Source organism: Narcine bancroftii, chromosome 1 (genome assembly GCF_036971445.1).
Source record: "Narcine bancroftii isolate sNarBan1 chromosome 1, sNarBan1.hap1, whole genome shotgun sequence".
NCBI classification, from domain to species: Eukaryota; Metazoa; Chordata; class Chondrichthyes; order Torpediniformes; family Narcinidae; genus Narcine; species Narcine bancroftii.
Genome location: NC_091469.1, coordinates 12,448,840 through 12,464,588, shown reverse-complemented (window position 1 = coordinate 12,464,588; position 15,749 = coordinate 12,448,840). Strand labels below are relative to the sequence as shown.

Below are 15,749 nucleotides of genomic sequence, written 5' to 3'. Positions count from 1 at the left end.
GAGTAATTGAAAGCCAGAAGTTCCTAGGAGTTGGTGGGGATGTTGCCCTTGAGGGAGCTTTGAGCATTTCCTTGAATTATCCCTGTCCACTTGGCCACCGAGTAATCTCCCTTGACAAAATTTATTGATTGAATAGTTCTGTAACTAACTAATGCTGAATTTAATATGGTTTTCTGAAATGAATCTGTCACCGACGTTAGAGCAGCAGCATTGTGTCTATGACTTCCATTTAATCACCTTGGATGCATGTTTTCAAAGTTGATTCTGATATTTAAAATTTAGAAAATGCTAATCCAAGACACCAGAAACCTGGATTTTTTTGCATCAAATTTAAAATTAATTCTACCCAAAAGTACTCTTCTATTTATCTTTTAAACCTCAAATTACTCACAAATCTACCATCTGGCAACAAAATAACTGGGCAAGGTAAATCAGATGTTGTTGTAGCAGGCATTGTTTTGTGTAATTGTTAGATCTTTGTCAGCCAAAGGATTAAGACATGTGATACTCTCCCTTTCATTTAGTCCATATCTCACGCTTCCCTTTTTTGAATTGTGAATCTCCATCTTGGGATAGAAACTAATATCCATTTGTGTCCACAGAGTATCTAGGCACTCTTCCATGCAAGGACTCCATTGTACCAGTTTCTCTATACAAGCTGCATCACTTCTGTTGATGAAACTTACCATACCAATGCTTCTGAGATGTTTTTCTTTCTCCTTCACTGTAGTTTCCCCTTTTTCTTTCACATGTGTTCTCCTCCCCTCTCCCTTGTCAGAATAAGGGTAGGATACCCTTTGTCCCTTCTATCCACCTCCATCAAATTTGCAACTGATCATCCTCCATAAGTTTTGTCAATTTCAATGTGATTTCACCAGGTACGTCCTTCCTTCTCCTTTCATCATTTCAAAGGGGCCATTCACTTCATGGCGTTCTCCTTGACTCCTCCATCTCTACTAATCTCTTTCTTGTGGCACTTTCTCAAGCAACAATTCTCCAGGTGATGCCCACAGTTAAATTGAGGAAATGCAATACAGTTTGGCTGGCTGCTTTGCAGACCACTTTTGTTCAGTCCACGACTATGGCTCTGAGCTTTTGGTCAGTGTCACTTTTTAATTATCCATCTCAGTCCCACTTTGATTTCTTTTTGTCTTTCTCTACTGTTCCAAGAGAATTCAAATTTGTTTATTATCATCTGACTGTACATATACAACCAGACAAAACAGTGATCCTCTGGACCATGGTATATACACACACAGCATATTTCTCACAAATTCAGCACACATAAAATAAATATGCATAAATAATTTACTTAGTTTCATTTGTAAGAGACCCAAGGTTGCAGTGTAGGATTCATTCATTCATCAGTCTAACAGCCTGTGGGAAGAAACTATTTCCCAGCCTGGGAATCCTGATTTTTTTTTGATTATTTAATTTTGATATTCATAGAATTGTTTGTTGAATTTTTTAGGAGTCTATCTTTCCAATACTCCTATGTATTTAAGTGTCTGTATTTATCCCCCCCCCCCTCCTCCCCATTCCCACCTTCCACATACAGCTGAAAATACAATCAATTAATTTATACTGATACAAATGCCAGTGGGGCCAATGACCATTGCAGAAACCTAGTTAGAAGAAAAACCTAGGAATGATGACTAAATAACAAAATAAAAAAACTGAAAAGAAATATGCTCATAATAAAATCAAAACCACTGAAAACACATGCCACCGCTAGTCGTGTTCATTTCCCTTCTGGGAACGGATTGTTACAGTATCCCTATTTTCGAGGGATTGGGGGGGGGGTTGGGTGAGGAACTAATTTATCTAAGTGCAATTATATTTCAATTAAGGTTGCCACACTCTAACGAATGTGTTGTGTTTTTTCCTTAGATTATATGTGATTTTTATCTGGGGTAATGTAGCTCTGCATTTTCATATTCCATCGTGTAGTACTTAGTTGCAAGTCAGACTTCCACAAAACCACTATACACCCCCTGGCTACTGCCAAGGCAACCTTCACAAACGGAATTTGGTATTTGATTGCCTAAACTGCTCTTCCTCCTAGAAAATGCAACTCCAGATCCTGTGGAAAATCCACTTTTGTAATTTGTTTCAGAATAACCCCTAGGTCTTACCAGGAGGATTGCACCTTTATGCATAGCCAGGTGGAATTGTCAAAAGTTCCAACCTCCACATCACACCTAAACTACATTTCTGAAATTTCAGGCTTTGATTTGTGTAATTTTTGTGGTGTGAGGTACAACTGGTGCAAGAAATAGTATTGCACCAATCTGTATCTAGCATTGATGACTCCAGTCACGATATCCAGACATGGGTCCTGACACCACTCTTCATTGATTGTTGTGCCTAAGTCCGACTCCCAACTTCCCCTCAACCTGTGTAAACCCAGCTTCGAATATGTAATACATCTTAGAGATAAATTTACACACATTCCCCAGTCAAATTAGAATCTTTTTTTTTTTTTTTTTTCACACCATAAATCACATTAGCCATGATATACACTATTTCTTTTCACACATATACAGTGACTTTTTCTCCCCCCCCCCCCTTTCCTCCCAAACCACCCCCCCACCCCACCCTCTCATCCATTTTAGGTATACAATCTAGGTTGCATTAAGCCAGTCAGACAATGTTGTCATTCAACAAAATTACACCAGAAATTCTACTGAGTCCATTCTTTTCTTTCCTTCTCCTTCCATCAACTTAGGTAATGTTTGTCCCCGGTCAAATTAGAATCTTCATGTTACTAGATTTAGGTAGGGTCCTGGCAATCCTGATATTGATACTTCTGTTCTTCCTTCCTGATGGTAATGGGTCACAGATCCTGTGTGATAAATGTTAGATTTTCTTTTTAGATTGTCAAATAGATTTGTCCTTCAAAGCCATATTACAATTTTCATAATCTATTTACAAGTGCTAGGATTGAGAGATGTCCATTGATGATCCTCAAGCCAGTTCCTTATTTCATTATTATGTTGTGCAAGATCTTTTAAATCGGGATACCACATTAATTATTAATGTAAATCTTTGTGCCGTATTCCTAAAATTCTGCAGACCAATAAAAATAAAACTCTATTTCTTCTACTTCACAATGAAGGATTTGAGTAGTTTTTTTTTTCACTGTAAGAATTCCTGATGAATAATTCCACATCAAGCATCAAAATGATTTCTGATACTAACTTGAGGTATTCCAGAATTTTATACATTTTATTGTATAATTGTAGGTCTCTTTATTAGATTAATGTTAAACTGTTCCATTTCCAGATTACGTGAACAGGAGAGGAAGGAGGCAGAAGAAGCAGTCCAAAAAGAGATTGAAGAATGGGAGAAAAATCTTCGAGCCCTGGCTGAACCTACTCGCATGGAGACTCTCTGGGAGATCCCTGCCATTGGCCATTTTCTGTGTTTGGCTCAGCAGATTCTTAATTTGCCTGAAATTGTCTATTTTGATCTTGAACGCTGTCTTCTAATGCCCAAATGCAGTAGTTTTCTGGCTAAGATAATGACTTCTTTACTAAGCCCTCATCATCGTCGTGCAACTTTGCAACGCAAACCACCTTTGCCATACAAAATGTGGGAAGCTGCTTTGAAAAGGAAAGTGCAGCATTGGTATGTCGTGGTAGGCCAGGCAGAAAATCCCAATCTTCAGGCTGAAAAACTGGGACTTTGTCCACAGTTTTTCCATGTTCTGGGAGAAACTAGCCCTTTGGAGGTAAAGGCTTTCCATCAGATAACATTCTATAAACGAGTTTGGTTGCTGAAGGGCTTAAGTGATTATGTATATGAAACCCAGAAAGAGGTTCAAGATGCAGTTTTGGGGCAGCCCATCCATGAATGTAGGGAAGTAGTATTGGGATACGATTCTCATGAGAATGCCTATGTCCATTTCCCACAGTTCTGTGGTGCAGACTTGCGGGTTTATAAACAGTGTCCTCTTCCACCTCCTGAGTTTCCCATTTCACCAATCAAAATCTTCAAGATATCTCAGCAGCGATCAGAGGAGGTAAAAAATAGGCTTTCTTTAGAAAGCCAGGACAAAGCAAAAAGTGACAAAAAGGAAACCACTAGCAAAGCAACTCACAATTCCAAAAAGTCCTCTGAAGAAAGTGATTTGGAAGGCTTTTGCGTTAAAATGGAATCAAGTTCCCAGTTTCTTTCTCAAGGTGAAGAAGAAATAAAATTCAATTGTGAATGTAAAAACCATAGAATTTCAGTAGTCAAGAAAGAAAGTGTTGGTTCGTGTAAAGAAAACTTAGTAAAGCCTGCTAGCCCTGGAGAAGTTGTGGGTTATGGGGAACCTCTAAGTCCAGGAGAAATTAGGATAACTGAAAATGGGGAGTTTTGTACTGATGACCCTGAGCTAAGAAAAGGTGTGAAGCCATTGACTGAGAAAGCCATCAAAAGCTGTAAAACACTCATTAATGGCAGTCATTCTGAAAATTTGGATGTAAGCTGTCTGGTTGGTAAAATAAATAATATTTCTGCAAAACATTTCCTGGGAAAAATTGAGGACCTTGAAATGGTTAAGCTCCATTCGAAGAAAAAGAAGAAGAAGAAGAAGAAGTTGAAGGATGCAATGAATAAAATTTCACAGTTAAGACCAGATATAGTATGTTCAAATCCACTAAAGATTTGGAAGCCAGGAATCCAGAAAAAGTCTCTGCTGATGAAGAAGAAAACTAAACACAAAAAGCACAAATCTGGTTAGTGATTTCTTTTGTTTTTTTATTTCATGTAAAACTATTAAGTGTACATTAATTTGTTTCTTCATGAAATATTCATATTTGAAAGGTGGCGCATCATGTTGCAGTGCTCTAATCTGTCTCTTTATTTCATGCATGTCACAAAACTGGAGGATAAGTCTTGGATTCCTGATTTGAATTTGCTTGATTAGCTGATAAGTTGACATACATTTTAATGCTGATATTGGTGCAAAACCACGTGAAACCAGTATTTGATTTCCAGCATCCTTGATATCTACACCTGTGTAAAGTGCATGCAGCTGCTTACTGACCAAGTAAGGGAATTGGAGCTGGAGTTGGATGAACTGCGGATCATAAAAGAAGCCACAAAGATCATGAATAACAGTAACCATTAGTAAAGGGGAGAGGCAGACAGTAGAGGGCTCTCCTGTGTCCATCTTCGCCAGCCACAAATATACCACTTTGGATACAATTGGAGGTGATTTTTCATGGGACAGCAGCTGGGTCAGTGGCACAATGTCAGATCAGGAGGGTGAAGTCGAGCAGAGCTGCAGTGATAGGTGACTGCATAGCTAGATAGATAGAATGTTCTGTGGCTACAGGGGAGACACCAAGATGGTGTGTTGTCACTTGGGTGCCTGGTCAAATATGTTTGGGTATAGAGCATTCTCAAAGGGGAGGGTGAACAGCCAGAGGTCATTGTGCACATGGGCATCAATGGTGTAGGTAGGAAAAGGGATGAATTTAGAGTGAATTTAGAGACCAGAAAAGAAACTTGAAAAGCAGTAATATCTGGGTTGCTCTTTTAGCCATGTGCTAGTGACTTTAGGAACAGAAAGGTAGGACTGATAAATGTATGGCTGAGGACCTGGAGCAAGGATTCAGGTTCTTGGACCATTGGGATCTCTTCTGAGGCAGAGTGATCTGTACAAAGGAGACTGGTTTCATCTCATCATGAGTGGGACCAATATTCTCCAAGGGAGATTTACTAGTACAAGTTGTATTTCTTCAATCCGGCAATGTTGGGACCTGCCCATTGCCGACCACAGAAGATGCCGGAAAACAGAAATTGACCCCTAAATGAACTCCCATGTAAGAATATCAAAGGTAGACAAAGTTTAAAACAGGAAATAATACTGTGGGGTGGCATCGTTAGTGCAACGCCTTTACAGTACCAACAATCAGGGGCAGTCCATGGGAGTTTCCAGACCACAGAACGCTGATTAAGAGAGGTATAACCTGTGCATGTTGAAAAGTTTAAACAGAAGGTTAGAGCTTAGGGCAGATATGAGGCAGATGAGAAGTTAGGGTCTAATACTGTACCCGAGAGCAAATGTACATGACCGGATAGGCAAGGGTACAGCAAGTGGATTTGTATCAATGCAAGAGATATAACAGGCAAGGCAGACACGCATGGCATGGATTGGTTTAGTACTCTGGGATATTATAACCAAAACAGAAACATGGCTCAGAGAAGGGCAAGACTGGCACTCATTGTTCCAGGTCAGAGAGGAGAGAAGGGGTTGAGTTTTTGTTTGGGAAAGACATACGAACAGTGCTTGGAGATTATAGTCCTGAAATATCATCTTAAAAACTGGAAGGGAATGATCAGCTCGATGGGGTTGTTTTATAGGACCCTTCTTTGCCCCCCCCCCCACAAATAGTCCACTGGAATTAGAATATCAGTTATATGGGAAAATTGCAGAAAGCTGTAAGAATAAGAGGGAATAAGACAGGGCAAGTGACTGAAATGACTTTGAGTCCAGTGACCCTAACTCCATTAGTTTTAAAATAGTCATAGAGGAAGATGGGACTGACCTTTACATTGGGGCAAGGCTGATTTTTGGTGCATTTAGGCAAGAGTTTGCAGATGTTGGTTGGAAGAGAATGTTGCAAGTAGGAGGATGGCTGAAAAAAAATTTAAGGTGACATTCCAAGAATTCAGGTACTGTATGTTCCTGCTTGTGTAAGAATAAGGCTGGTAAGTTTAAGGAAACCTGGTTGACGAGATGTTGAGACTCTTGTTCAGGAAAAAGGCAGATTTAAGTCAAGAAAGACAAAAAGTGTAGGAGTATGCTTAAAAGGGAAATCAGGAGGGCTAAAAGTAGACATTAGATGGATCTGGTGGGCAGGATAAAGGAAATTCTCAAAATATTCTACAGATATATTAAGAGTAAAAAAGTGGCTAGGGAGAGAATTGGTCCCATTATTGTTCAACAGGGCTGTCTGTGTGGAGCCAGAGATGAATGTGAATGTGACTGATAAGTCATCAGTCTTTACTGTGGAGGATATCCTGGAAACAAAGGAAATGAGTGGTGAGGTCCTGAACAGTATTAAAACTACCATGGAGGAGGTATAGCAGCCTTGGAATGTGTAAAGCATGAAAATCTGCAGATGCTGTGATTGTATTAAAAACACACTGAAATGTTGGAGAAACTCTGTCTTTCAGCATCCACAGAAGATTCTGCTTATTTCCTTGAAGGGCTCAGGCCTATAACATTGGCAATATATCTTTGTCTCCTTTGGATGCTGAAAGACAGGCTGAGTTCCTCCAGCATTTTGGTGTACTTTTTTTTTACTAGCCTTGGAGTGTATTAAGGTGGACAGATCCCCAGGATGATGCAAAGAAAATCCTCATACCTTGTTGGAAGCTTGAGAAGAAATTGCAGAGGCTCTTGCTTAGATATTTTTGGCCTTGGGTAAAATATCAGATGACTAGAAAGTGGCTAATGTTGTGCAGTTATTTCAAAAGAGCACCAAGGACAAGCCATGCATCTTCTAACCAGTGAGCTTGATGCTATTGTGTAGAAAATTGCTGGAGGGAATTCTAAAGGAAAGGATCTACGAGAATTTGGATAGTTGGAATGTATGGTTGATCATGTATCATGAATCCGATGGTTTTTAGAGGTGACCAAGAGGATTGGTGAAGACCGAGCAGTGGATGTTGTACACGTGGAGTTTAATGAGGCCTTTGACGGGGAATGTTAAATCATCAAATAGGATACAATCTGAGCTGCCCTATTGGATTCAAAATTGGCTTTGTAGAAAGAGCCAAAGAAGCGGTGGGAGAATGATTTTTCTGATTGGAGGCCTGTGCTCAGTGGTATGAGGCAGGGGTTGGTACTGAGTCCCCTATTGTTGGTCATTATTTTAATAATTTGGATGGTATTGTAGTTTCTTTTTCTTTTTAAAATATCTTTATTGAGTTTAATTTAAAAAGAACACATATTGATCCAGTACGTAGATTGAAAGATTTTTAAAAAAGACATTTTGTTCTTCTCCAACAATACTCAAATAATACATATGAAAATTGTGTGTACTCGTCTCAATTAAACCTCTTTTATAAAATATTTCAAAAGGAAAAAAGAAAACAAAGAAAGGAAAAGAAAAAAAGAACTCTCCCCACCCCACCCCCATTGATCAAGCCCCTCCATCTTAACAAAGTTTGCTAGTATATCTAAGACAATATTCAGAAGCCAGACACTGCGGAACATCGAACATAATTAATCCAAAGTAAATTATGGTAATACTCCATGAATGGCCCAGTATTGTAGTTTCTGATGCCAAAATTGATGGTGCAATGGACAGTGAGGGAAGAATCTTTAAGTTGACAACAGGATCCAGATTCTATGGGTAAATGGTTCATATGGAATTTAACAAGTGTGATGTGTTTCACTTCATTAAGTCAAACCAGGATAAAATTTGCACGGTGAATGGTGTAGCCCAGGAAAGTATTGTACAACTGGGAGTACAGATGAAAGCATTCCTTGAAAGTGCCAACTCGGGTAGATAAGGGAGTGAAGAAATATTATGGTATTCATTGGATGGGGTTTCAATTACAGAAATTGGGTCTTTGTGATTTAGCTGTAAAAGGCTTTGGTGAGACTACACTTAGAATATTGTGCACAGTTCTGATCACCCAGCTATAAATTGAGAGGAGTGCAGAGGAAATTCACCAGTTCACAGAGGGTCTTCGAGGGATATGGACCAAATGCAGATGAATGGGATTACCTGGGCTAAAGTGACTGTTTTATGTTGTATATCTGTTACAATGATATACTATTAAGAGAACTTACTTTTTTAAAATTCAAGGCTGTAGTGATATTTAAATAAAATATTACATAAAACTCCCAGTATCTAGCTCTTATGGGGATCAGTAGATGCCAGATAGGTGAATTTGTCGGTTGCTTGAGATGATGCGTTGTGTGGATTGGTGAACTAAATGCGAAGGAACGCCAATTTTAAACTTTTGTATTTTTTAACTACTATATTTGATGGTATACAAGATCCACTTTTTTCCCCCAAAACTGGCTCTAATATATCCCTGATTTTGTATGTGAAGTTTAAATTAGGCTGATAATGGTGAGTAATACTGACTTATCATTGTCACTGCATGGCACAGTAGCATCACTGCTGTCTATTGTTGGGGGCTGGTGGCAGGCTGTCAGGTGGGATCAGGGTGGGGGGCTGATGTTGTTGGGAGACTCTCCCAGCGGCCCATTGTCAATCCCCAGACTGGCCCTGCTCCCCCTGACACCCTGCCACCAGTCCCTACACTGATCCCACTGCCCGTCTCTCCCCCCCTGCCCCCCCCCCCGACAGCCCACCATCAGGCCCCACACTGATCCTACCTCTCTGCTCCCCCCCTCCACCCCCTGGGAGATAACAGGGCAGTGGGACCACAGCGGGGATACACAGTGGCAGTTTGTTTAGCTAAGCCGCTTTTATTTTCTCTTGAAAATTACAGCAGTATTTTTTTTAAATTTCCTGTTGTCCAAGTCGCATGTTTTGTCCGTTTTTTTCTGCTATACTGTATCTGCATTTTCAATAATATTAAATGCTTAATACACAAAAAAACCTGATGAAAAGGGTGGGGCGGGGGGGGTGTGGTGATCTTGTATGCCCATGGGACTTTGTATGCCATCAAATACGATATTTATTTTCCATGATTTTTTTTTACCGGCTGCTTGAATTCCGGATAATGGGGATTTTACTGTATTACTGTCAGTTTCAAAGTGTCAGAATTGAAGCATGAAAGATTTGCAAAAGTCCTATTTTAAGCTTTAATTTCTGTGCTAGTGGAAAGTATCATGTTTAGACATAGATAACTGTTGAGCATTCCTGGGATCTAGCTAGCACTAATTAAATTGCGCATGTTATTGCTTTGAGAATGTTTAGATAAGAGCAGGCTTGCACTGCCTCAGCTTGTCCAGGATAAGTGAATTAGTAGAATTTGGAAATAGTATTAAATATCGGATAGAATGCACATGACAAACCATGGAAGTTAATTCAACCATTTTGAGTACATACCTGCCAGAGATTTCCTAACATCTGCAGAATTGTGACCTATACCAATTGTCACCTTCAGGAAACAAATAAAAAGGGTTACATTTTGCAAAAAGAGCCACAGATACTTTTGGGTAATTCTATGCTGAGAAAGTTGAAATTCTGAACTAATCCCATTTGGCTGCATTTGGAGCATGTCCCTCATAACTATCATTATTTTCAACATCAATTACTTTGTGTTTGCTCCATCTCTTTATCCTTCTTGAATAAATATCTTGAGATTCCAACTTATTTGGCATCTATGGCTTTCTAGCATTTTCAGATTTTCAATTTAATGTCAATGTGGGAACACTTGGGTGATTGTTGGCTCAAGTCGCATAATAAATTTGATGGTTTAATGGATTGAAGTTGAGGTACAGTGCTGACAAGTGTAATTTTGTAGAATCTACCTTTTTTGTGTGAGCAGTTAACTTTTTTTTCTTGAAGCAGTCAACGTCTTCTCTTTATCAGATGAGTTTAATGTTTAAAATCCACAATCTGCAGTGAGGAGTGAAGGTACATTTCTCTCTCAAGAACTACTCAACATAAAAATCTGGTTATCCATTCATATGTACTTGTCACGGTAGATGAAATTTGGCTGTCATATTTATCTAGATAATTGTAACTACACCTGAAAGTTAATTCATAATCTGTAAAACCGAGCTAATCAAGGATTCAAAGCAAATGAGCATTTTCCCTTGTGCACATTATTTCACTTCCAAGGTTATTGGCTTGATCTAGATAAGTGGTTTGAAGAAGTCATTTCCTAGTTCCCCAACATATTTTCAAAGTTCAGTCAGACCAGCTATGAAGCCCCCTCACTACCAGATTTCACCTTCAGCTACCAATTTAATTCTTTTCATCCCAAATATGATTCTGACTTGTTGGACTTCTTCCAACCACTGGTTTATTTGCGCGTCTGCTCTATATATTTTTTCTTTGGAATTTTGGATTTCCATGGAATCTCAACCTCTGAGAAACTCATAATCCATGAATTTGTATATTTGCATGTTGAAATATGGTTTTTTATAGGTGTATGATATATATGGCGAATATATGAGACACAATATGACCCAATTCATGAATGCATCCTTTTATTTCCACCTGGCCTCCACCCATCCACATGGTTGCATTATCTTCACTGAACAGTTGCAGTTTAATTTTGTGCTTCAGTGGTCATATCTTTTGATCTCTAATCGCATGGTACAGGTTGCCAATCCACAGTTCGAAGGGCTATTGTTAGATGGGACTAAAGTGTTTTAAAAAATAATAGTACTTGATACACCAAGGAAGGCATTGAACAGCTCATGTTTAATTTTGCCTAAGAGAAAGGATATTGACATTAGTTTCAGAAAATTTAAAATTGGACTTGCTGACAAATTTGCATTGATTGTTAGGAATTTATTTAATGTATCAAGCCTATTGCAATTAATCAGAAACATAATCGGCTTATATCAACATATTTAATAATTGGTCTCTGGTGATTGAAGGGAGCCAGAGTTCTCTTGTCACCCATTTAAGTTTTGCACAAGCAACCAATAATTTTGTCTGGTTTCATCCCAAACAGGGATTATTTTTTCAAGCTTCATTCAAGACTACTCTAGAGATAAGTTGTGACAATTTCAGCATTAAACTTGTTTCATGCTATTAGCAGCAATATCCTGATTCAGTTTATGTGGGGAAAAAAAACCCCAATAAAAACCGAATAAAATGCTGTGTGACCTTCAGTGAAACTAAAATCAGCTGGTACTTTCCAAAGAATTGAAGCTATCTGTTCTCATTTGTTTTTATCTCATTAGGCCCTCTCATTTGTAATTAATTGACCTTTTTTTAAAAGGTCAATTAAATATATCTATTATTGCATTATTAAATTTTAATTTAGGCATACAGCACGGTTACAGGCCATTTTGGCACATGGGTCTGTGTTGCCCAATTTACACCCCATTAACCGTCATCCCAGATACAGTTCAAATAATGGGAGGAATCCGGGGCCCCTGGGGAAAACCTATGCGGACACGGGGAAAACTCCTTACAGACAGCACAGGATTTGAACCCCAGTCCCAATCACTGGTGCTGTAAAGGCGTTGCGCTAACTACTATGCCAACCGTGCTGCCCTGGAGGAAAAAATGTTGGTGACGGGTGCTTAGATTAAAAGTAACGATGTATTTTTTAAAAGGGTGGAAAGCTTTAACAATTTTGAAGAGAATGGCAAATACTAAAAACACTGATAACAAGAGAGTAGCTACTGATCTGAAGTTACAGGAATGACACTGGTTAATAATTGATTACTACCACAATTTGGGGAGCCCCTAAGTGTGTTATAGCCAATGAAGTACAGTTTCTGCTGTAATTTAGGGAACATCAGAGCAATATTACCAATCTGGAAGTGAATAACAAGATCTTGAAATTTTGGGGATTAGTTAATACTTCTGAAGATTTAAGTTGAAAGGAGAAGGATGCTGGGAGTCAACGATTGTCAGTCTTGGAGAGAGGTCTATGAAAGTTGCCATTGTTTTGGTGGGAAAGCATGAGACACTGGTGAACAGTGTTGGCAGATGGTGACTTTTGGTGCAAGGATGTAATCTGCTTTAATTTGTTGAAATAAACAAGGTAAGTGCTCAAGAAAGATATCTGTGAATGGGAAATAGTCAAGGACATTAGATGCCCTTGAAAATGGTCCTTCTATAAATGTGTAATCTTTATAGAAGTGCATGTAAAATGAACAAAACTTTCTTCCATTTTCCTTGCCTGATTCTGGAGCCTGACAGCAAGATCTGCTCTCAGTTCATTTTCAGACATTTGGCTTTCCTGATTTATTGTCAATTCAGAGTTCTTTTCCAACAAGTGTCTGGAAATTGATAGTTTGCACAAGCAAAGGAGACAGGTATATGTCAGAACTATCTCATACTACAGTAAAATCAATGGTGGGGAGAAGCTTTGCTGTCTTTTTTGATTTATTCATGGACCCCATCCCTCCATCGACCACAACTGCTTGTATTTTAAGAAGGGATGGGTTGCTTGCCTGTGTTGTGGATAGCATGATGTTCTGGTAACTTAGAAAATGTAGAGCCTGGGTCGCTGGCACTGTAACAGCGTGGCGTGGCACTAGCCACTATCCTAACTGTATATCTGCCATAAGTAGCGCCCCCCCCCCCCAACCTAGTTTCCAGATAAAACCTTACTAATATACTAAACAAACTAATAAAGGTAAAGACTCTTATTTGGCAAGAGCAGGGAGACACTTTGGGAGAGTCACCTCAGTGCCGAACGGCATTGTCCTGCTCTTCATACTGGGCAGTGCCATTTTATTCAAACACCACTTTATTGGAATTTTATTCTATAACAAGCTCCCGTTTTAGTAAAATGGGATTATCACTGAAAGGGACAGTATAGACAGGAGAGACTGAGTGATCATGGTTAACATTTAACATTTCACACATGCACAACACAAGTCACAGCCCAGCGATAATTTGATAAATTCTGGCTGCTGAAGAGAAAGCAGCTCTTGTGACCAGGCATTTTTGTGAAATTGAGAGTGAAACATGCTCTGTGAATGGGCCTTTACGGTGGATTGACCCGAGCCAGGAGGGTCTTTTGGGAAGCAAAGTGTTTCATCTTGATTGTGACCAACAGTGGAGGTCATTTGGAGAGACTGCTTAATTTTAAGTGTGACTAACAGTGAAGTTACTTGGAGAGACCGGTGCCAGGGTCTTGGAAACTTTGTGGAGACTGCTCAGTTTGAGTCTTGCCTACGAAAGGACCAGGAGTGTTGTGACCATAGCTTGTGTGGATGGACATTTCTCCAAAAGCAACACAAGAAGAATTCGTGAGTCTGTAGCAGCTACAACTCCAGTCTTCACATCAGTTCAACATTAATTCTGGGCATCAAATTTCAAAGGCCTACGCTTCAACATGGAATTTAAAAGAGTGAACTTTGAATTAACTCCCTAGATTTTGGCCTAGACTGTAATGGTTTGGGTATCAGTCACACAGCGACACCTGCACATAACTGGGGATAGATTTATTTTAAAAGATAAGACTATAGTTTAAGAGTTAGAAATAAAACTGGTGTTTTAAAATTAAACCCTTTGCTTCATTGTCTATTGCTGCTCATTACGCTTGGTTCTTAACAAAATTGCCCATTGTTCTTTCAACAACATTAAAGGTCCTCTAACTTGATGTCCAAACACCAGCTCAAAAGGTCTGAAGCCTAATAATTCCTGTACAGATTCTTACTGCAAACAGAAGCAAATGGACACCCTCATCCCAATCCACTTTATCACAGCAATAAGTCCTCATCATGGTCTTGAGTGTTGAATGAAATCTCTCTAAGGCTCCTTAAGTTTTAACTGTCCATTATTCATTATTCATTAGCAGGTATATCCCTTGGTATCTACTTTCTCATAAGCACACCATCTGGCACTTTCTCAATTTCTTCCTCAGATAAAATATTGGTTTTCCTATCAATTCCTTTCACGATAAAGAAAAATCAACATCAATATTCTGGTCTACAAGAAAAGTTTCTGACAAATCCACATAATCTAAAAACTGTTCTGCCTTATCAATAATTTTAACTTCCTTATCAAGTTTCTTTGCCATTGCCTGAGTCACTGCACAGGCCAGATAGATTTGAAAAGCTGTCTTTACCTCATCAATATCTAGATTCTCTATCAATTTCACCATAGGACCCACTTGACCAGCCAAGTCATTCCCCAAAAGTCAATGAAGCTCCATCTATTGGTAAACTGGAATCCCGACAGTAACCATCCCATTAATTATTTCTGACTTCAACAATGTCCTATACAAAGATACTGGCTCCATTTCGCCTCGCAAACCTCAGATTAAATTTATTTCACCTGTGGCAGTCTCATCTCCAAATTCCAAAACATGTTCAACAGAAGTGACTGGGCTCCCCCAGTATCTTGAAGTATGTTCACTGGCACTTGTAGTGCCCCCCTCCTTTACCAAAACCAAACTCTTTGACATGAAATATTTAAACTCCCTAATGTTGTCAGCAGATCTGAAACTTTCTTTGTTTCCAGGTCTCTCATCTTTTTGAATACAGGCATCTGGCGCTGCCTGTTTCTTTTTCTTCAGCTGATAACAATTTGCCATCACATGACCAGGTTTTCTACAATAATGACAATGGGGACCTGAAGGTTTTTTCCCTTTCCTGTTGAAGGTTTTTCCTTTCCTGTTGAAGGTTTTTCCTTTCCTGTTGAAGGTTTTTCCTTTCCTGTTGAAGGTTTTTCCCTTTCTTGTTACCCTTCATCTTTAATTCTCACGTTTCCTGATTAATCTTAAAATTTACTATGATGAACCACATTAACCTTTTGAAAGGTTTTATTGGATATAACCATAACCTTGTGGTCAGGGCATACTCATCAGCTTACTTAGCAGATTCTTGCCAGTTTCCTACTTCTCTTTATCCAAGTATGATTTTTCTCATCAGCTTACTTAGCAGATTCTTGCCAGTTTCCTACTTCTCTTTTATCCAAGTATGATTTTATATCATTAGGAACACATCTTTTGATTTCTTCATCTAATATCAGTTCTCTTAATCTGTTGTAATCATTCTTTATTTCTTTTGATGTGCACCATCTGTCCAAGCACACAGCTTTTTCATTGGCAAAATCCTTATAAGACCTCCTCAAAGACCTAAATGCTGTCTGTAAGATTCAGGAACCAATTCGTAAGCA

General features: G+C 39.0%; 1 protein-coding gene across 1 annotated transcript in view; it reads left to right on the top strand.

Moving 5' to 3' along the window:
- The window catches only part of LOC138755217 (uncharacterized bromodomain-containing protein 10), an 88,560-nt gene that overhangs the window by 23,806 nt on the left and 49,005 nt on the right, over positions 1-15,749 (top strand). The window contains exon 3 of the mRNA XM_069920807.1: positions 3,286-4,724. Within this exon, the coding sequence (XP_069776908.1) occupies positions 3,286-4,724 (1,439 nt within the window). The remainder of the gene's footprint in view (positions 1-3,285; positions 4,725-15,749) is intronic.